The sequence below is a fragment of the Molossus molossus genome, unplaced genomic scaffold (assembly GCF_014108415.1).
Source record: "Molossus molossus isolate mMolMol1 unplaced genomic scaffold, mMolMol1.p scaffold_m16_p_8, whole genome shotgun sequence".
Taxonomy (NCBI): Eukaryota; Metazoa; Chordata; class Mammalia; order Chiroptera; family Molossidae; genus Molossus; species Molossus molossus.
In genome coordinates this window covers 98,725,234-98,748,338 of record NW_023425402.1, presented here as the reverse complement: position 1 = coordinate 98,748,338, position 23,105 = coordinate 98,725,234, and the positions used below count along the sequence as shown (strand labels likewise).

Below are 23,105 nucleotides of genomic sequence, written 5' to 3'. Positions count from 1 at the left end.
GAGCGTTGGCCAGCTTACCAATGAGTTGCAGGTTTGATTCCAGCCAAAGGCATGTACCTTGGTTGCAGTTTGTCCCCGGCCCTGGTCCAGGTCTTGCGGGTGGCAACCAGTAATTGTGTCTCTCTCACATAAATGTTTCTCTCCCTCCCACTCTATCTGAAGATATATATATCTCTCCTCAGGTGAGGATTTAAAAGAAAAGAATTCCTCTGAAGGATTAGAAATAGCATGAGCAAATGTATAGAGATGGAAAATGCAGTGCATATGTGCTTGTGAGCTTCTGGAGGGTGCCCTAGAAAGTACTTAAAAAAACTCTTTGCATTACTTATTTTTAAGATAATATGAAATGTTTCTTTCTTTCATTTTTTTTAGTTTACAATTGAGCATGAGTCTTCTTATGATTAGTGAGAATGTAAAATTGGCTCGTGAATATGCATTGCTGGGAAACTATGACTCCGCGATGGTCTATTATCAGGGAGTTCTTGACCAAATGAACAAGTATCTGTATTCAGTCAAAGATACATACCTCCAGCAGAAATGGCAACAGGTGAGAATCATGATCTATGTACTTTTTAATAGTTTAAGTACTCAGAATATTTCAATAGATTATCAGTGCTTTTTACAGTTACGCATGAAGAGTGTATCATTTATTACATGGACTTGTATATAATGTTACTTGAAATTTGATTTATTATATTAGTAATAGTCTATATTCACCATCATTAGTATTATAAGTTCTATTTAATTATTCTAATTGTTGGAATCTAATAGTTTTTCTTAAAGTAATGGTTTTCAAATTTTTTTCTAGATCACATTTTTATCTGGTAAAATTAGAGTTGACTTTATTAAGCAATTTTCGAAGCTGCAGATGACACCTGAATCTCTTGGGTACCATATTTTCTATAGAATGTTATAGAGCAGACCATATTTGAATTTTGTTTGAGGAACTTTAGTCACTGTAGACCAATAGAAGTTTACAGGTGGGATATATAGAACTAGTAGGTCCAGTTGAAGGTGGCATTTTATCTATGTCACAGAGGAAAGAAATGTTATAAAAATTAATAGTCTTTTTAAGCTGGTCGTCTAGGTAGAATATCATCCCTCAGATTCTACTGAACTGCTTTTTTGATAGTATTCCATATTTGTCCTTAATTTTTTAAAGAGAGAAAATATCCCACTGTTTTTAATGTAACCTCTTTTCCTAAATCTGCCTCTGCATATCTCTAACATTACCGGAAGGGGAAAATATTGTATTTCACAAGGACTCTTGTTTGTCACTGAAAGACTTTAAGACCTTTTGTTCTTAGGCTAGAGACTTTTACTTTAAATGTCTAAGCTTTTTTGTAAAGATCTTAAATCATTTAGTTTTAAGACAAAAATATTACCAACTTCATTTCAACATTTCAAATATATATGTGTATGTGTCTGTGTGTGTGTGTATATATATATAGTTTTTAAATTGAGTCAAGATAGCTTTTTTTTAAAAAAATCCTCACCCGAGGATATTTTTCCATTTATCTTCAGGCAGAGAGAGAGAGAGAGAGAGAGAGAGAGAGAGAGAGAGAAACATCAATGTAAGAGAGACACATTGATTGGTTGCCACCCACACAACCCCGACCAGGGCCGGGGACCAAACTGCAACCGAGGTACATGCCCTTAAATGGAATCGAACCCATGACTCTTTGGTCCGCGGCCAACATGCCAACAGCTGAGTCAGACTGGTCAGGGTAGTCAAGATAGCTTTTAAAAATATCTTAGTTGTATGTGAATAGAGCCATTTATCTTCTGAAGCTATGTTTTTCAAACTGCAGTCCACTAGTGAGTTATGAAATTAGTGGTGTCTAATTAACATTTAAGAAGTCTAGCAGTGCCTGTCTGGTATGTTTAGTGGATTGAGCATCGTCCAATGGACTGAGAGGTCCCGGTTCGATTCCCAGTCAGGGGACATGCCCGGATTGGGGGCTTGGTCCCCAGTAGGGGGTGTGCAGGAGGCAACCAATTAATTTTTGTCTCTCACATCAATGTTTCTCTCTTTCTATCTTAAAAAAAAATCAATAAAAACATATTTTTTTAAAAGTCAAATAGCATAAAAACACTATCAAAGTACAACTTACAAAAATAAATTTTTATCAAACTTTAAAGTTACGGCTAACTTTTCAATTTGTTATGCAGTTCGAATAAGAACCATAAGTCAGTAATATGGCTTAATTAGCTAGAATATTTAATTCATTTTATCAGAATTAATTCCGCAATTGAAAACAAAGAATTAATGAACCATTATTAAAATTTCAACAGAATAGCTTGGTGTGGTTTACTGGATATCTGATGTCAAAATGGAGGTTTCTAACATCTCTAATAAATGGCCCTAGTTTAATCTTGGCAGTGATTTATTTGTAATAAAGAGTTGTATTCTCCTTTGAAACCAGGTTTGGCAGGAAATAAATGTGGAAGCCAAACATGTTAAGGATATCATGAAAACACTAGAGAGTTTTAAATTAGACAGTACTCCATTGAAAGCTGCACAACATGAGCTTCCAGCTTCTGAGGGAGAAGTCTGGTCCTTACCTGTACCTGTTGAACGAAGGTAAGTGGAGACCTTTTAAGAAAGGCATGCCTTGACTGACAAACCTCAGAGGGAAGGGGGTGGTGGTAGTGGGAAGAGATAAACCAAATAACTTATATGCGTGTATGTATAACCAGTGGACACAGACAGCTGTGAGGGTGGGGTTAGGGGGGTGGGGAGAGAGGAAGTCAATCGGGGAAAAAGGAGAGACATTTGTAATACTTTAAAAAATAAGGATAGCCCTGGCAGGTTTAGTTCAGCGGTTAGAGCGTCAGCCTGCAGTTCAGAGAGTTCCGGATTCGATTCCCACTAAGGGCACGTATCTCGGTTGCAGTTTGTCCCCGGCCCTGGTTGGGTTGTGCGGGTGGCAGCCACTCGATGTGTACCTTTCATGTCAATGTTTCTCTCTCTCTCTCTTCCTCCCACTCTATCTGAACAAAAAATAAAAAAATGTGCTCGGGTGAGGATAAGAAAAATAAATAAATAAGGATAGCCCAACTGGTGTGGCTCAGTGGTTGAGCATCGACCCATGCATCAAGAGGTTGCCAGTTCGATTCCTGGTCAGGGCACATGCCCAGGTTGTGGGCCCAATCCCCAGTGAGGAGCATGCAGGAGGCAGCCAATTGATATTCTTTCTCATCGATATTTCTCTCTCTCTCTCCCTCTTCCTCTCTCTCTAAAATCAGTAAAGAAAAAATAAATAAATAAATAAATAAGAATAGCCACAGCAATCTTAAAAAAGAAGAACAAAGTAGGAGGGATCACATTACCAGATTTCAGGTTATACTACAAAGCCACTATAATCAAAACAGCCTGGCATTGGCACAAGAACAGGCAGATAGATCAGTGGAACAGAATAGAGAACCCAGAAATTGACCCAAGACATTATGCTCAATTAATATTTGACAGAGGTGGCAAGAGCATACAGTAGAGTCAAGACAGTCTCTTCAATAAATGGTGTTGGGAAAATTGGACAGCTACTTGCAAAAAATGAAGCTAGACCACCAACTTATACCATACATGAAAATAAACTCAAAATGGATAAAAGACTTAAATGTAACTTGTGAATCTATAAAAATTATAGAAGAAAATGCAAGCAACAAAATTTCAGACATCATACGCAGCAGAATTTTCAATGATACAACACCTAAGGCAAGAGAAACAAAGGAAAAAATGAACAACGTGAGACTACATCAAACTAAAAACCAAAAACAACCATCAAAACGGAAAGAGATCCCACTATATGGGAGACCATAATCACCAATGATGCATCAGATAAGGGGTTAATTTCCAAAATACATAGAGTGCTCATACAGCGCAACAAAAAGAAGACACAGAACCCAATTAAAAAAATGGGCAGAGGACCTAAATAGACACCTCTCCAAAAAGGACATACAAATGGCCAAGAGACATATGAAGAAATGCTCAATGTCACTAATCATCAGAGAGATGCAAATTGAAACAACTATGAGGTATCACCTCATACCTGTCAGAATGGCCGCCATCAACAAATCATCAAACAAGTGTTGGCGAGGGTGTGGAGAAAAGGGGATTCTAGTACACTGCTGGTGGGAATGCAGACTGGTGCAGCCACTGTGGAAAACCCGATGGTATTACCTCAAAAAGTTAAAAATTGAACTGCCATTTGACCCAATGATCCCACTTCTAGGAATATACCCTAAGAAGCCTGAAACACCAATCAGAAAGAATATATGGAGGCAGGCTGGCTTCTCCCTGTTCTGGGGCATCTTCAGCAAACGTGAAACAGGGAGTTCTGTTCCTCTTCATGTTGTTGGCTGGGGGCAATGTTAAGAGAGTTAGGGTCAGAGTGGCCTCGACTGGAACATGGGTCCCATCCATCTTGGCCTCACTTTGCTCATCTGTACAGAGAGATGATTACATCTCGTTGGAGGGCTGGTGTGAACCCATACACACCTGTGTCGCACAGGGTCGTCTTACAGTCAGTGTGAGGTACATGATAGCTATAGAGAAACCACTCAGAACACAATACTAAACCGAAGGTGACTCCACTTTGCTCTCTCCTTACAGAAGCCACAAGGCTACCCCTGAGCAAACCATTCCCACAGCTCTCAGTGACCTACTTGGGCAGTCTCCAGCTGAGCTTGCTCCCTGGGGAGCAGGAGTCACTGGTTTGCCACTCTTGGGAGCTCGGGTTCTGGCAATGGCCACTTCCCCAGGAAGATACCACCCTCCCAAACACACACATACACACACAGGAAGTGATACCCTCTGTTCACAGAGCTCTGGTGTTCCCATGGCCAGAGAGAAGCCCTGTGTTTCAACCCTGCCCCTTACAAAAGAAAGAAAGAAAGAATATATGTACCCCTTTCTTCATAGCGGCACTATTTACAATAGCTAAGATCTGGAAACAGCCCAAGTGTCCATCTAAAGATGAGTGGATAAAAAAGCTTTGGTACATATACTCAATGGAATACTATGCAGCTGTAAGAAAGAAAGATCTCTTATCCTTTGAGACGACATGGAGGGACCTGGAGAGTATTATCCTAAGCAAAACAAGCCAATCAGAGAAAGACAAATATCACATGATCTCATTTATTTGTGGAATATAATGAACTAAACAAACTGGTGAACAAAATTGACCCAGAGACATAGAGGTGGGGTACAGACTGACAAGCCTCAGAGGAGGGGGGGTTGGGAAGGAAGAGATAAACCACATAAACTTATATGCATGTATGCATGACCAGTGGACATAGACAACAAAGCTGGGGATGGGGCGGCGGGATAGGGAGGAGGGTGTCAATGGGGGAAAAAGGAGAAACATCTGTAAAAAAAAACAAAATACAAAATAATAATAATAAGGATAGGTTAAATAAATAAAAAGAAAAACATGGCTTTTGAAAAATAAAGTTTATTCACTCCTATCTTGTGTTCAGTTATTGCCTTGGCTTCTTTATTTCATAGACTCTTTTTTTTATTTATTATTTATTTTTATCCTCACCTGAGGATATTTTTCCATATTTTGTACAGATAGAGTGGGAGGGAGAGAGAGGAAGGGAGAGAGAGAAACATCGACGTGAAGGGACACATCGAGTGGCTGCCACCCGCACGACCAACCAGGGCCGGGGACAAACTGCAACCGAGGTACGTGCCCTTAGCGGGAACCGAACCCGGGTCTCTCCGGACCGCAGGCCGACGCTCTAACCGCTGAGCCAAACCGGCCAGGGCTATTTCATAGACTCTTATACACTGTTTGTGTTCATCTATATTTGGGCCAATTCCAGGGGTTGATTATGATTTTTATGATGTTGTGTTTGATTAGACCCTCCCCAGGTCCTAGAAAACGCCAGTCTTCTCAGAACAGTGACTCTAAACCACACAGTAACCGTCCAAGTACAACTGTCAGAGTTCACCGTCCATCTGTACACAATCTTCACAGTGACAGAGGGAAAGCTGTTCGTTGTCGGGAAAAGAAAGAACAGAATAAAGGAAGAGAAGAAAAGGTAAATGTTACTGATTTTCATAAATGGAAGTTATTAACTTTAAAAACAAAGACTGTACAGATTTTAATAGCATTTTACTCATTAAAACTGCCAGACTATGGCAGCTCTCTCTCTTTGGAGTGAGCCCCTGCCTTTCCCTCTCACCTTCCTCCAGGTACGTTTTCTTTGCCTTTCTTCTAAACTCCAATGGCCTTTCTTTTGAGTCTGTAACTTGTTTCCTGAGCCCATGCAGCCCAGCTGGCTCACCTTTTTTTTTTTTTTTACCTCTGTGACTTTCTAAATAGACTTTCTCCTGTAAAAAAATAAATAAAAATAAAAAAACAACACAAACAAAAACTGTCATCCCTGCCTGGCCAGTGTGGCTCAGTTGGTTGAGCATCGTCCCATGTACCAAAAGGTCACAGGTTCAATTCCCAGTCAGAGCACATACCCAGGTTGCAGTCTTGATCCCCAATACAGGGTGTGCAAGAGGCAGCTGATCAGTGTTTCTCTCTTGCATTGATCTTTCTCTCTCTGTGTCCCTTTCCCTTTCTCTCTCTCTAAAATCAGTAAAAACATTTTTAAAAGATTTGCTGGAGTATAATAAAACCTTAGTCATACTCCACGTAGGATTTTCCCACTCACTGTTCAACCAATATTTTTGGTTGGTTTTTATAACTTCATATCTTGATATAATTTCAGACTTGCAAACAAGTTGTAGGAATGGTATAAGGAACTTCCATATATTCTTTACTAATTTTTACTATTTATTAATATTTTGCCTCTTTTGCTTTATCGTTTACTCTTTGTATACTTGTTTTTTCTGAAGCATTGAGAGTAAGTTATAGATATCATGCCCTTTTACACTTAAGTACTTTAGGAGATATTTCCTAAGTACAAGGACATTCTTTCACTTAAATACTATACTGTTATCAAAAGCCATAAATATTATATTGGTACAGTAAATCTAATCCACAGAACTTAATAGATTTCTGGCAATTATCTAATGTCATTTATAGCCTTTTCTGCCCCATGCCAGGATCCAGTGTAGAATCATATATTGCATTTAGTTTTCAATGGTTTTTAAAATATATTTTATTGATTTCAAAGAGAAGAAAGGAGAGGGAGAGAGAGAGAGAGAAACATCAGTGAGAAAGGAACATTGATCAGCTGCTTCCTGCAGGCCCCTTACTGGGGATTGAGCCCACAACCTGGGCATGTGCCCTGATCGGGAATTGAACTGGTGACCTCCTGGTACATGGGACAATGTTCAACAAACTGAGCCACACCAGCTGGGCTAAATCTCATGTTTCTTTACTCTATTTTATTTATTTATTTTTTTATCCTCACCCGAGGATATTTTTCCATTTTTTGTACAGATAGAGTAGGAGGAAGGGAGAGAGAGAGAAAGAGAAACATCGACGTGAAGGGACACATCTAGTGGCTGCCACCCGCACGACCAACCAGGGCCGGGGACAAACTGCAACCGAAGTACGTGCCCTTAGCGGGAACCGAACCCGGGTCTCTCCGGACCGCAGGCCGACACTCTAACCGCTGAGCCAAACTGGCCAGGGCTCTTTACTCTATTTTAATGTGAACATTTCTCAGCCTCTCTTTTTTGGCCTGGCATTTTTAAAGAGTGCTGGCCAGTTATTTTGTAGAATGTCTCTCAGTTTGGGTTTGTCTGAGGTTTCCTCATGATTATATTGAGGTTATGCATTTTTGGCAGGAATACCACAGAAATGAAGTTTTAATCTTCTCAATGTATCATATAAGGAGGCCCCAGGATGTTTATTTGTTCTATTACTCATGATAAATTGGATCACTTGGTTAGGGTGGTGTCTGCCACCCTATACATGGGAGTATGGGAGCATTGTCCCATGTACCAGGAGGTCTCCATTGTAAAGTTACTCTTTTTCCCTTTATAATAATTTGTGGGAAGATGCTTTGAGACTGCAAATATCCTATTTCTCATCAGTTTCATCTATTTGTTGTATCATCCAGTGATTCTTGCCGGAATCAGTTATTCCTGTGATGATTGTGAAATCATGATTTTCTAATGCCATTATTTCTTTTACATTAATTGGTACTTGTCCATAAAGAAAAGCTTTGTTTTCTTCCCCTTTATTTAATTATATCAGTATGAATTCATGGAGTCTTATTTTATTCAGTGAATTATAATGTTACTATCATTATCTGATGCTTAAATTTTCCAAGGTTAGAGGAGTGGGAGATCCTTGCGCCGGATCCTATGCGTTTTTGACATTTGCTCATCATTCTCTGAGCTCTTCCTTATTTTCTGGCACAATAGGATGTTCTGGGCTCCCCTTGTATTTCCCCCATGTTTCCTGTTAGTGAGGAAGGAATGGGATTTAGAAATAAAGATTTGAGTGCTGATTAATATTTTTTTAGAGGGCTTATACTCTATTGTAATAAGAAATATATGGGTCCTGGCCCTGTGGCTCATTTGGTTGGAATGTTGTCCCATACACTGAAAGGTGGCAGGTTCGATTCCCGGTCAGAGCCCATATCTAGGTTGCAGGTTTGATACCTGGTCAGGGTGCATATGGGAGGCAACCGATCGATGTTTCTCATTCTCTCCCCTCTCTCTCCTCTGTCTCTCTCCCTCCTTCCCTCTAAAAATCAATAAACATACCCTTTGGTGAAGATTTAAAAAAAAAAAATGCATATGGGAATCTCAGAGCTTAGTTTCTGTCTTCTGTGCTACCCCATTTCCCCTACTTCTGCCCAAGGCATGTCTCCAGTGACTGTGATAGAATAAAGTACAGGGTATCTTGTTTGGCTACTTGGGCCAGAAAGACCTCTCCACACCACTTCGGCAAAGTGAAAACTGTGTAGCAAAATATGAAGCCCCCGTGCTTCCCATTCACTCCATTCATAACCTCACATCAGCTTCTACTTCATTCTTTCTTCCAGATGTACAGTCTAACTTTATAATTCTGCCTGAGAACCTCACCCAACAATCAGCAAAGCCACACCTTTAAATAGCCTTCCTTGTTGATAAAGATACAGATAATCATTTAGCTCTTGATTTTGTGTCGTCTGCCTCATTCCTCCTACATTTCTGGAGGTCAGTTGCTCTTGTACATCTGGACAGTCAGTTCTGTTAAGTCCCTCTTTCCGGATAGTTCTGTAGTCCTACATCTTTGCACTTCCAGGAGCAGTAGCAGTCCTGTTTTAGTTCCTGAAACAAGGAAGGGTGTGGGGAAGGTGGCTGATGAATCTGGCCTTTATGGAGTATTATCGATACCAAAGTTTCCCTGGTCTATCATTTAGGGTTGGGTTATAAGCCTTATAACCATTTGTGGTCTGTAGAACTCATCTCAGTGTCCTATACCTTTTCATTTTATTCCCATGCTTTTATACCCTGAAAAATGGTATATAACCTCAAATACTGTAATCAAGAAATCAGTTGTCCCAGAGAAATTAATATCTGCTTATTAAGACAGGAAGCTATAAAATATAAACTATAAAATATAAACTCAAAAATATAGCATGGTAATTACAAGTATGGGCATTGGATTCAAGTGACCTGTTTTAAGCACCAACTCTGCTATTTCTTTTCTTTTTTTCTTTTTTTTAATTTATTTTTTTTGGTACGTGCCCCTGGTGGGAACCGAACCTGGGACTCTCTGGTTCACAGGCCAACGCTCCAACCACTGAGCCAAACCTGCCAGGGCTAATGGTTTTTTTTTGTTTGTTTGTTTGTTTTATTGATTTTTTTTTAAGGAGAGAGGAAGGAAGAGAGAGAGAGAGAGAAACATCTGTGTAGGAGAGAAACCTCAATCGGCTGCCTCCTGCATTTCCCGCACTGGGAACCAAACCCGCAACCAGGGCATGTGCCCTGACCAGGAATCAAACCAGGACCTCTCAGTTCATGGGGCAATGCTCAATCCACTGAGCCACACCGGCTGGGTGTGCTATTTCTATTTGATATTAAGTTCTTAACTCTTGGCCTATTCCTAGATACCCCACATTTTCTATTTTTTTCTAGAAGTTTACATTTTACATTTAAGTCTGTGATGCATTTTGAGTTAATAATTATATAAGATGCGAGACTTAGGTCAAAGTTTACTTTTTGCCTATACATATCCAGTTGCTTCAGCACCATTTGTTGAAAAGGCTATCTTCTCTCTATTGAATTGCTCTTGTACCTTTGTCAAAAACCAGTTGGCCATATTTGTGTATGTCTATTTCTGGGTTCTCTACTTATCACGTTTCACTGATATATGTGTCTGTTTTTCTACCCATACCACACAGTTTTGATTATTGTTGCTATATAATAAGTCTTAAAATTAGGAAGACTGATTCATCCCATTTTATTTTTCCTTTTCAAAATTGTTTTAGCTATTCCAGTTCCTTTCTTTTTCCTCATAAGTTTTAGAATCAGCCTTTTTATGTCTACAAAGAATTTTGCTGAGATTTTGATAGGAACTACATTAAAACCTTTATGCCAATTTAGGGAAAATCAGCATCTTTATTATATTGAATCATATACTCCATGAACATGTTTTTTGTTTTTTTTTTATCTCCATTTATTTAGGTTTTTGAATTCTTTTATCAATATTATATAGTTTTCAGAATGCAGGTTTTGTATATGTTTTGTTAGATTTTATACCTATTTTATTTTTTTAAGTGATTGTAAGTCAATTTATTTTTTATTTCATTTCCACATACTCATTTCAATTGTATAAAAATACAATTAACTTTTTTTTTTTTTTATCCTCACCCAAGGACATTTTTCCATTTTTTGTTCAGGTAGAGTGGGAGGGAGAGAGAGGAACAGAGAGAGAGAGAGAAACATCGATGTGAAAGAAACACATCGAGTGGCTGCCACCCGCACAACCGACCAGGGCCGGGGACAAACTGCAACCGAGGTACGCGCCCTTAGCGGGAACCGAACCCGGGTCTCTCAGGACCGCAGGATGACGCTCTAACCGCTGAGCCAAACCGGCCAGGGCACAATTAACTTTTTTAAAAATTATTTTTTACAATTGTGGTTAAAATATATGTAACAAAAGTTACCATTTTAATCCCCTTAAGTGTGCAGTTTGGTGCAGGTGAATACATTCACATTGTTGTGGAACCATCACCACTATTTATCCACACAACATTTTTAATTTTGCCAAACTGAAACTCTGTGCCCATTAGAAAATTACTCCCTGTAGCCCTGGCCGGTTTGGATCAGCGGTTAGAGCATCTGCCTGCGGTCCAGAGAGACCCGGGTTCAGTTCCTGCTAAGGGCACGTACCTCGGTTGCAGTTTGTCCCCGGCTCTGGTTGGTCGTGCGGGTGGCAGCCACTCGATGTGTCCCTTTCACATCGATGTTTCCCTCTCTCTCTCTTTCTTCCTCTCTCTCCCTCCCACTCTATCTGTGCAAAAAATGGAAAAATATCCTCTGGTGAGAATTTAAAAAAAAAGAAAAGAAAAGAAAATTACTCCCTGTAAAGGGAGATTCTGTTTTTCTGTCTACACACAAGTACTCCAAGTACGCAGGGGATTTTCAATGCCAGGCAAATTCTCTCGCCCCAGCTGAGTGTCCCACAATTTAAGTAGATTTGACACTTATCAACCTGGAGTTAACATCAGATTCCACAGATGAAGGACTCAGTCCCGTAAGACTGCCCCCATAGCAGATGCCAATTGCAAGTCCATTTGTTGCCTGTGCTTCTAACTAGTATAAATCGGAGATTATCATGACTCTCCTTGGGCTTGATAATTTGCTAGAGCGGCTCACAGAACTAAGAAAAGTAGTTTACTTACTAGATTACTAGTTTATTACAAAGGATACAGCTCCGGAACAGCCAGGTGGAAGAGATGCATAGAGCAAGGTATGAGGGAAGGAGCACAGAGCTTCCAGGCATTCTTCTCCAGATTAATTAAGGCAGTGGATTTGGATTTGTTTATAATTTTGCCAGCTTTTAAAATAACTGGTTTTAAACCCAGGAACTTGTCTCCCAGTTACTTGGTCCATCTTCAACTTTATTGTGCGCATCAAAAAGGAGTGTGCACCAGAGAGACCTGGGTTCGGTTTCCGCTAAGTGCACGTACCTCAGTTGTAGTTTGTCCCCAGCCCCGGTTGGGGTCATGTGGGTGGAAACCACTCCATGTGTCTCTCTCACATAGATGTTTCTCTCTCTCTCTTCCTCCCTCTCTATCTGAAGATGAATGCAAAGATGTCCTTGGGTGAGAATTAATAAAAAAAAGAGTATACATTTTTTTAACCTCTCTGTTGTTTTCTTTTACCTCCTAGTAGCTGTTAGTATTTTCACTTAGAGCGAGTTATTGCATCAATGTATACTTAAAGGAAACTGTACTAGTTCAGCTAATTCAATAAAATTATATTAAAAATGTCAACATTTGAAATTCCATAACTTTTCTTTCATGACTATCATAGAATTGTTTCTCCTTTCTGCCTAGCTTAAATTTGTTTAGCTTTGTCTGGAAACATTCCCTCAGCACTGTGTTCTGTGGGCGAAAAAGCGAGAACTAGAAAGTGCCTTCCATTTGTGTCTTCTTGGGCTTACAGTGTACATTTCAATAGTCAGAGACAGTGTCTTCTTTCTACCCCCACAGCTGCTAGTACAGAACAGATTCTTGGTAAATACCTCTGAATGAATAACAACTTCATAAATACTTAGAAGAAAAGATAACATTCTTTTAAATGTTAAACAATACCTTCCTTGTTCCATGTTAGTATTGGATGCTGAATAGTCTGCACATTGTGAGACAGATGCTTATTTGGTCATATAGTGTAAAACTTTGAATATCATAAATATTGGCTAAGTCTAGACATTAATATTGACTTTAGACAGCACCATTGACAAATCTCATGTTAAGGGCAAAAAATGTTATGGAATGAGATAATGATCTTAGTACAAAATCCAGTAAATGATTATTTATACTAATGCAGAGCTTCATAAATTTTCTTGGCTCATAAAATTTGTATTTCAGTAATTTTCTCACAGTACCTCTAGGACCAAAAGAATACCTATCCATTTATGAAGCAGTTAGGTTCAAAGGACTTTATGTCCTAGCAACACCTGCTGTCACTGCAGTTTCTCAGACCTTGGAGTAAGAGTGGACATTCTACTCTTATTCCTCATCCACGTTGATTTTTCCCACTATATTTTTTATCAGAGCAACTGCCAAAAATCTAGCTTTCCAAAATATGGCATTTCTGAAAGGCATATAACAATCTTCATGTATAAACTGAACTGCTTCGAGCTGGTAGTTTCATCTAGTGTTCAACAGATACTGCTCTGCTTTCTTCAAAAATGGAAAATATCGCCCGGTCAGTGTGGCTCCGTGGTTGAGCGTTGACCTTGCACCAGTAGGTCGCTGGTCCAATTCCCAGTCAGGGCACATGCCCAGGTTGTGGTCCTGATCCCCAGTGGGGGGCATGCAGGAGGCGGTGTTCTCTCTCATCGATGTTTCTGTCTCTCCCTTTCCCTTACTCACTTTCCAAAATAAATAAAGAAAAAAAAATTTTTTTTTTTTTTTATCCTCACCCGAGGACATTTTTGCATTTTTTGTACAAATAGAGTGGGAGGGAGAGAGAGGAAGCGAGAGAGAGAGAGAAACATCGATGTGAAAGGGACACATCGAGTGGCTGCCACCCGCATGACCAACCAGGGCCGGGGACAAACTGCAACCGAGGTACACGCCCTTAGCGGGAACCGAACCCGGGTCTCTCTGGACCGTAGGCCAATGCTCTAACCGCTGAGCCAAACCGGCCAGGGCAAGAAAAAAAATTTTTTAATTGAAATTTTCAAATGGGGGACATTTGTAATACTGCCAACAATTATAAAATAAAAATAAGAAAATCTTTCAGTGCTCTATGAAGTTGCCATTGTGCCTTGGATACTTTAGTATATATTTGGGATCTATGGCCCGAATGACTGTCATCACAGGGGATTGGAGGGGGTGGGTCTCACTTAAGGACTGAGATGTCTTTTTTGGAAGGTGGGTGGGAATGGTGAAAAGGGATATTTTAGGAGTATTAATGAGGACTGAGGAGGTTGTTAAAGACTGAGCTATAGTCTTAGTTGAATAATCCATCTGTCTTTAACCTTATCTCCTCTAAAGCTTTGAAATAAGTGTCACACATATCTGATGTTCAGTAGTGGCCACAGTTACTCTCAGTATTAATTTTTTGATTCTCATCAGTTCATATGTACAATATTTTTAACAGCATTGCCATACCTTTTATGTAAAAATAGAAATTAAGTATGCAACTCTGATGTAGATGTAGAAGGATGACTTCTAGTCTTTGATTCTGCCCTTATTACTGTACTATAATATTAGCTTTTAAAAAAATATCACTTGAGTCTACTCTTTGTTTTTGACTCACAGATACAAAATATAATTTTTGAGTCTATCAAAAGCTCTTGTTTTTTTCTCCTGATGTAGAACAAATCACCTGCCGCTGTTACAGAACCAGAGACAAATAAATTTGATAGTACTGGATATGATAAGGACTTAGTAGAAGCTTTGGAAAGAGATATAATTTCCCAGAATCCCAATGTTCGATGGTAAGTTATAATAATTGGGTGCTGTTGATGTTTTTTGAAATAGAAAATGGAGCAAATGCGGGCATTTACTGGCAGTCAGTCCTTGGGGACAGAACCAGAGATGTAATGGGAGTGTGACGTGTAATGAAAAACTCCAGTTCAGGCTGTATCACTTTTTTGTCTGAGACTTTAATTTAATGAAATAAATAATAAAATAATATTTTATTGAATAAAAAATCTTAATACAGAATGGGAATAAGATCACAGAAATTTTGTCTTCTTTTGGGGACATTCTCTAATGATGAAATGGCTATGATTCTTATGCATGTGTGTTGCTTGTTATCTATATGTTTATCTAGTACATGCTGCTTTTATTTCCCACTATTTAGAGCAGTGGGTTTTTTTTACTTTATTAATATTATATCTAATCAAAGAACTGTAATTTATCACAATAAGTTATAAAAGCTCCCTTCCCCATGAAGTTAATAAGTACATTCTGTTATATCTATATCTATCTCTATATTAAAACCTGATTATATTATTTTTACATATGGTTTGGGGATATTTTTAAAATATTTTTTGACATTTGATATTTATACAATAAACATATTTTCATTAAAAATACCATGTGTGCGGTGGTGGTGGTGCTAATCTTGTGGTTGGAGATGACTTCATAGCAACCTCTATGATGCTCTTTAACCTTGGTGTCTACATCTTAATAGGGTTGGGGGCAAAGCAGCAGTATTACAACCTGTCTCTGCTTTATGCCTTGTTTATTCTTGATGGTTTTTTTAATGGGCTCATTGTTTTTAAATCATGGAGTTTATGGAATTAGCATCATTAGTAAGAGCAGGAATTTAAAATGAGATGGCATAATAATACTTGAGTGGGCCTATAGACCTATGTTCGTACTCAACAAGCTGAGGATCATCACTGACAAAAACTGAAAGTACACGTTGTGCTCTTTCTATGTACTGGTTGGTGCAGTCGGCCTCATCACTGTCTTAGTTCACCAGTACCAAGGGAGAGGCTTAGCATCTGTCGGCAGCATTAAATGACATAATTCCAGTGGTTCTGAAGAATGACTGTATAGAGTTAAATATATAATCTCAGAGATGACTGATAAAATATCTTCTGTTTCAGGGATGATATTGCTGATTTGGTAGAAGCTAAAAAGTTGCTTAAGGAAGCCGTAGTGTTACCAATGTGGATGCCAGAATTCTTTAAGGGCATCAGGAGACCATGGAAAGTAAGTTTATTACTAATATGGCATTGTCAAAGTGAATGGCAAGTACATTGCTATAGAAAGCCAGTATTTATCTATATGAGGGAGAAAGCAGTCGAGTAGGTAAAGAAAATTTAAATTAAAAAATGTAGCCCTGGTGGGGTTGCTAAACGGTTAGAGCATTGGCCAGTGGACCAAAGAGTCGCGGATTCAATTCTGGTCAAGGACATGTACCTCAGTTGCAATTTGGTCCCCAGCCCTGGTCAGGGTCATGTGGGAGGTGGCCAGTTGATGTCTCTCTCTCACTTGATGTTTCTTTCTCTCTCTCCCTCTCACTTTATCTGAAGATAAATGGAAAAAAATATCCTCAATTGAGGATTAAAAAAAAAAAAGGATGTTGTGTTATTCAGAATTTTGTTTAGACCAAAAGCTATTTCAAGGTTCCCAGAATAATAAGTATAATATGATCTCGGAAAGTAGGACACATAGCAGATTTAGAATGAGCTTGTATTTGCAAATGTGAACAAGTTGCCTAATGCGAAAACATTCCATTTTATGTATCATGTTGCAAACTTGTACCCTGTTCTTAAGAAATTAAGACATATTTGCATCTAATTCAGATATTTTTCTTCAAAAATGACAAATATCTACATCTGATGAGGCCTTTTCAAGATCCTGGGTTGATCTGAAAAGAGATTGTCAAAAAACCCTTTCTTGGATTTGGAAAATGTGCTGATAGCTAAGCACTTACTAATTTTTTTAATTTATTTTTTATCCTCACTCAAAGACATTTTTCCATTTTTTTGTTCAGATAGAGTGGGAGGGAGAGAGAGAGAGAGAGAAACATCGATGTGAAAGGGACACATTGAGTGGCTGCCACCTCACAACCCAATCAGGGCCGGGGACAAACTGTAACCAAGGTACATGCCCTTAGTGGGAACCGAACCCAGGTCTCTCAGGACCGCAGGCCGACACTCTAACCGCTGAGCCAAACTGGCCAGGGCTTCTTTTTTTTTTTCACTTACTAATTTTAAATCTAAATGTTAAGTGATAAGCAAGGTACAAAATTATAGACATTCTCTGAGTATAAATATGTAAAACTAATTTATTTGAACAAAAAGACTACCAGGAAATATTTCAGTTACTAATGATACCTGTGTTAAGGTATGATATTATAATATCAATATTATAATATTGATTGTATTTTTTCTCATTTCTGGGTTGCATATTTTTAATGTCTTTATACTTTTGTAATGGATAAAGTATCCTTCTGTTTACCTTTATTTTTGTCTTTTGTCTTAATGTTATGTGTAAGTTAGTTGAAAAGTGATCCTTGGTAATGGAATTCTTGTGAATTTAGCATAGTGTCAGATAAAACCTTCATTTACGCTGTTATATTCCAAACAGGGAGTGTTGATGGTTGGCCCACCTGGCACGGGAAAGACCCTCCTTGCTAAAGCAGTAGCTACGGAATGCAAGACAACATTCTTCAATGTCTCTTCATCAACACTAACTTCTAAATACAGAGGAGAGTCAGAGAAGCTTGTTCGTCTTCTGTTCGAAATGGTGAATGTTTGAGACAACTCTGAATCCAAAAGAGTCGGCCTCTTCTTTAGTGGAATGAGAATGGAAGTGGGATGATTTATGAATGAAAAAGAGAGCTTCTCTTACCAGAAGAAGTCAAAACAATTGGTGTCCACTCCAAGTCTCTGCATTACTCTCCCAGGTCATCCAAAGCCGATTTTATGTGTGCCACATAGCCTCTGCTTTAAGTCAGGGCAGGTTATTCTACACACCCTCAGAATTTGGGAAGAATTAGTCATTTTTATGTGGTATGGCAAAAGATTGAAATCTAAATTTTGTAAATGGTTTATAGCTAGAACTTCAAATGGAAAGTTTCTTAGATACTCTTTTTTTCTTTCCCTCTTTGTTAAAAAAAAAGTACAAAAATTTTTGTACATAGTACCTAAAACTCAAATAAGGGTGTTTTATTAAAAATGAAATTAACCCTTTGGAAAGAATAGATGATTTAGGATTCAAATTTTCTATTGGAAAAGAGAAATGTAAATATTAGGATTTCCCAAGGGAACATACTAAAACTAAATCCATACTTTGGAGGCACAGTACTTTCAACAGCTAAATGCCTCTTAAAGGGTACTGATTATAACCTTACAGTCCAAAGGAATTGACAGGCCTAGTACAATTGCATGTTCAAGTGTGGAAGACTCACTTGCCACTGTGGACTTTCATTTTTAGAAAAACCTTTAACTTGTTTGTTCACTCAAGCTGTTTTAAGAAATCTGTCATCGCCCTGGCCGGTTTGGCTCAGCGGTTAGAGCGTCGGCCTGCGGTCCTGAGAGACCCGGGTTCGGTTCCCGCTAAGGGCGCGTACCTCGGTTGCAGTTTGTCCCCGACCTCGTGCGAGTGGCAGCCACTCGATGTGTTCCTTTCACATCGATGTTTCTCTCTCTCTCTGTTCCTCTCTCTCCCTCCCACTCTGCCTGAACAAAAAATGGAAAAATGTCCTCGGGTGAGGATAAAAAAAAAAAAAAAAAAGAAAGAAATCTGTCATCATTTAGTTCTAACTTCCTTGTTTAGTGATTCTGTAAGTTTGGATATTTCACTTAAAAATGATTAAACAATGAACTTCTCTAGCTACTGTAATAAATTGCATCTTCAGACTCCTGAAGAGAAAGGTGATACTGTTGAATGTTTCACAGCTATTTACTAGTTAATCCTTGACTAGTAATTATTTAATAGATCAGTTTTTCCTGTCCTTTGGTTTGAGAAAGAAATGTATTTGAGGTACAAAAATAAACTCAGGAGGTGTTATTTATCCATAAAATGGAGTGAAGTACTGTAATGCTACAGTATAGATGAACATTGAAAACATGCTAAGTAAAGGAGCCACACACAAAAGGCCACATATTATTGTATGATCCCATTTATTAGAAATGTCCAGAATAGGCAAATCCATAGCGTGGAGACAGAAAACTAATTAGATGTGGCCAGGAATTGAGGGGAATGGAAATACAGGCTGTTTTTGGGGTGACGAAAATATCCTGGAATTTGATAGTGGTGATGGCTGCACAACATAGTGAATATTCTAAATCATACAATTTTAAAGTGGTTTAAATGGTAAATTTTATGTGAATTTTATCTAAAAAAGTTTAGGCAGCCCTGGCCAGTGTGGCTCAGGTAGCTGGAGTGTCTTGACATGCACCAAAAGGCGGTGGGTTCCATCCCCAGGCAGGACACATGCCTGGGTTGTGGGTTCAATCCCTGGTTGGAGGCATGCAAGAGGCAACTGATTGATGTTTCTCTCTCTTCCTCTCTCTAAAAAATCAATTAGAAAAAAACTTGGGCAAGATAAGAAATTCATTCTTCTAGTTGACTACTTAAAAGGATTAAAAAAGTACTTCTATTTTTCAAATGAAAAATGGCAATTAGCATTTCTTAGAGAAAATATATGTACTTTTATTTAAGATAATGGTTCACTTTAACCAAATTTTTCCCTAGAACTTTATAACACTTAACCAGTACCTATAAATGTTTTCTCATCAATTACTCATATTTTTATAGTACACAGGAAAATGCTGTATTTATATCACTCATAAGTAAATATGTATCCAGTTATAGTATTGAATGGCAAAAAACTGCTATATAATCTTTTAGTATAAGTCTATATTAGAAAGTATATTTTGCTGTTCCAATTTTATCCTCTCCCCCTAATATTTGGGCAAGAGAGACACACAGTATGGCAGACTCTTCAGCTGCTTTCTGGTTGCTCAATTATAGATTACTTTTTTAAAATAATTATTGATTTTTTTTTTAGAGAGAGAGATAGGAAGGGAGAGATAAAAACATCATTGTGAGAAACATCCATTGGCTGCCTCCTGCACGCCCCCTACTGGGGATCAAGTCCACAACCTGAGCATGTGCCATGACCAGGAATCAAACTGGGATCTCTCAGTCCATGGAAGGACGCTCAACCCACCAAGCCACACCGGCCAGGCTATAGATTACTTTTAAATGAAATAAAAACCTGGTGTTGCATGGTTTCTTTCTTTAGGCTCGATTTTATTCTCCAGCCACCATATTTATTGATGAGATTGATTCCATTTGTAGTCGCAGAGGGACTTCTGAAGAGCATGAAGCAAGCCGAAGGGTGAAAGCCGAGCTGCTCGTTCAAATGGACGGTAGGCTTGAGTATATGCATGAATTGACCAAGCTCTGCTCCTGGTGCTAACCCACACAACTCCCAATGACTAGAGGAGGCTGGCGAGTAGGTCCTGGAGTCTGCAGCATTAAATTGGGTACACTGACAGTGGTGTCATACCAGAAATAATGGCTATTCATAGGGCACCCTTTGGCATATACAGTGATCTCTTATTTTTAAGATGCAACTGGAATAAATGCAGATAAATTGGCTTTAGAGAGATCTGTATACTTTTGAAGATTTAAAAAAACTTATGTAATTGAGCTGAGCTGGTCTTTTGATTAAATCTATTTTGAGTCATATTTTCTGCATACTACAGGAACTCATTTTTCTTGTACCAAAGTTTACATATGTACATTAGTTTTATAAGTTTTAAGGAGGCTTGACAATTATGCCACCTTGTAATGTTGCACTAAATATTTGATGATCTTATAGTTGAGGTTTGTGTATCTTAATATCCTTTTACTCTCCCCTTCCTTTCTTTTAGGTGTTGGAGGTGCTTCTGAAAATGATGACCCTTCCAAAATGGTTATGGTTTTGGCAGCTACTAATTTTCCCTGGGATATTGATGAGGCTTTAAGACGACGTCTTGAGAAAAGAATCTATATTCCATTACCGTCAGGTATTGTCATGAGAATCTTGGCAGAAAGCTCATACTCTTGAGTAGTTTTTCTTAGAAATGTTTTAATTTGGTGTTAACTTTCAATAGACAAATGTAGGATGTTTTTTCTTATAGTAACTGGCTCGGCTATATCTACAGCCCAAAAGCCTTGATACTAGGATATTTAAAATTCAGTGAGGAATGGCTCTTACATTTTTAAGCAACTAAACTCTTAACAGTTGGTAAACAACTTCTCACACAAAGTGGACTTGAGAAATAATAACTGTGTTTATGTTGAAGGCTTACATTTTTAAATTTGTTTCTACCATTAGCAAAAGGCAGGGAGGAGCTATTACGAATAAGTCTACGTGAGCTGGAATTGGCTGATGATGTTGACCTTGCAAGTATAGCAGAAAACATGGAAGGTTATTCAGGTGCAGACATTACCAACGTGTGCAGGTATGAATTATTTTGGAAGCAGAAGTTTTTGTGTGTCTACACTTATATTATGAAGTTTTTTATGCCAAGTTAAGATAAAGAATAAAGATACACTTGAGTCTACAAAGACACAAGTTCTGGTATCTAGGTTAGCAGGTGCTAGTAAGATACTGGTATATCTTACATGTCAATAGAGAATCTGCAGTTCATTTGAAAACTACAAGTTCAGGAAGCTAATGTTAGAACAATGGGTGTATAATAGGAAGTCTGTCACTGTCTTGAATGAAAACAATTAATGTTGGTACAGTCATTCAGTACACTGTCATTAGGAAATATAACTGTCAAACTGATTTGGCATACCCAACCAAGTACAGTACAATCTCATTTTCAGTGAAGATGTCCTGAATGTGATAGGAATAACAGTAAAAGAGAAGAGACTGCCTCTAATCCAGCCAATTCATAAATTTTGTCCTAATCTAAGTTATTAGCTCAGACACTTGAGCAAGGTGCTTGACTGCACTAGTTTCCTCCTCTCTGAAGGCTGGTAGGTGGGGCTAGTGTGATGATTTGTGGCAACAGTGTATGTGTCTAAAGCAGCCATATGTTGCCATCCCTTTGTGTAAATGTTGCCTACTCTTAAGAATAAAACGTGGTGAAAGAGGTACTTGAATCTGAAGTTTCTCCTTAAAAAACAAAACAAAACAAAAAACAGTACTAAATCCAACAGGGTGGGGGGAGAAACCACCTAACTGGATCGGTTATTTTGTACTACATATGTAGTAAATATATAATTTTCTAGCTAACAGGTTTTTATTAAATCAAAATATCCCTTTGTTGTTGTTGTTTTAAATTTAAAACCTAGGGATGCATCCTTGATGGCAATGAGAAGGCGTATTGAAGGTTTGACCCCAGAAGAAATCCGAAATCTTTCAAGAGAAGAAATGCACATGCCCACAACTATGGAGGATTTTGAAATAGCTTTAAAAAAGGTTTCTAAGTCAGTATCTGCTGCAGACATTGAAAGATATGAGAAATGGATATTAGAATTTGGATCATGCTAATTCTCACATGTAAACTGTGAGAAACCTGCCTTAAGTGTTGAATAATAATTAAATGTAGTATTTCATTGCACTGAGTGCCATATTATTTTTTTAAACTTTCATAATGGTAAGATTTTTTTTTTAAACCATGATTCTGAATAAAGGAAAATTTTAAAATCTGCAATTTGTTTTACTTTAACATTACTTTAGCATAACAGCATTACACTGTTACTTAGTTTGGAAAACTATCTTTATATGCACTTCTAAGTGTAGCATCTTCACTGTCTACGGCTGTTCTTCCTTCTAGGGAATAAGACTTGCTCTAGCTCCTATATACAACCTTGCCGGACTTTATTCTGCCTACATAAGAGAGAGGCTGTAGGCAAGTAGATACGTCTAAGCCTGTGCTGCTCACTGTATTCTAATGAAACTCATCAACTCATTCACTCATGGATACTAAGCATAATTAGCAGTTGATGATTAAAAGTTAATAAATGAAATACAAGTTAATGGTATAAAATTTTAGATAAGATTTTTATGTATGATTACTTGTAAAAAAAACCAAAACAACTTATTGTATCATCCCAACCATAGAAAACAGCCTCAAGTTTCACTGGTAAAGAGAAAAGACAGGTAGGAAACTGCTGATCGCAAAACCTATACACTCTAATTGGCCATGTAGCCTCCTACAGTACATTGTTCTTGCCAGAATCTACAAGCTTATGCTGAATGCATGAAATGAGACCTGCCATCATTTGGAATTAGAACTGATGATTTCTAGCAACTTACAGAGTGAAGAAAGACAGACAGAAAGATCATGACAACCTAGGTGACTTTAGGATCTGAACTGTAAAGTGTATACTGTTATTCTATAATATTGAGATAGTACATACAGGGCTGTTACTCCTTATTAACAATAGGCAAAATGCAACATCCCTCCTTTACTGCACTACCTGCCATCCTTCCCCCATACATCCATATCTAGTTGGCCTAAATATAAAGTGGCTTTAAAAACTAGCCATAA

At 38.2% G+C, this 23,105-nt stretch overlaps 1 protein-coding gene across 1 annotated transcript; it reads left to right on the top strand.

Annotated features, from left to right (window-relative positions):
• The first annotated feature begins 372 nt into the window (after positions 1-372).
• On the top strand, positions 373-22,265 carry KATNA1 (katanin catalytic subunit A1). The gene is made up of 10 exons (XM_036248401.1): positions 373-547; positions 2,427-2,584; positions 5,865-6,045; positions 14,458-14,579; positions 15,702-15,807; positions 17,191-17,349; positions 19,856-19,982; positions 20,490-20,624; positions 20,936-21,062; positions 21,904-22,265. The coding sequence occupies exons 1-10, from the start codon at positions 386-388 to the stop codon at positions 22,100-22,102; spliced, it is 1,476 nt and encodes a 491-aa protein (XP_036104294.1). The 5' UTR covers positions 373-385; the 3' UTR covers positions 22,103-22,265.
• Positions 22,266-23,105: the final 840 nt, after the last annotated feature.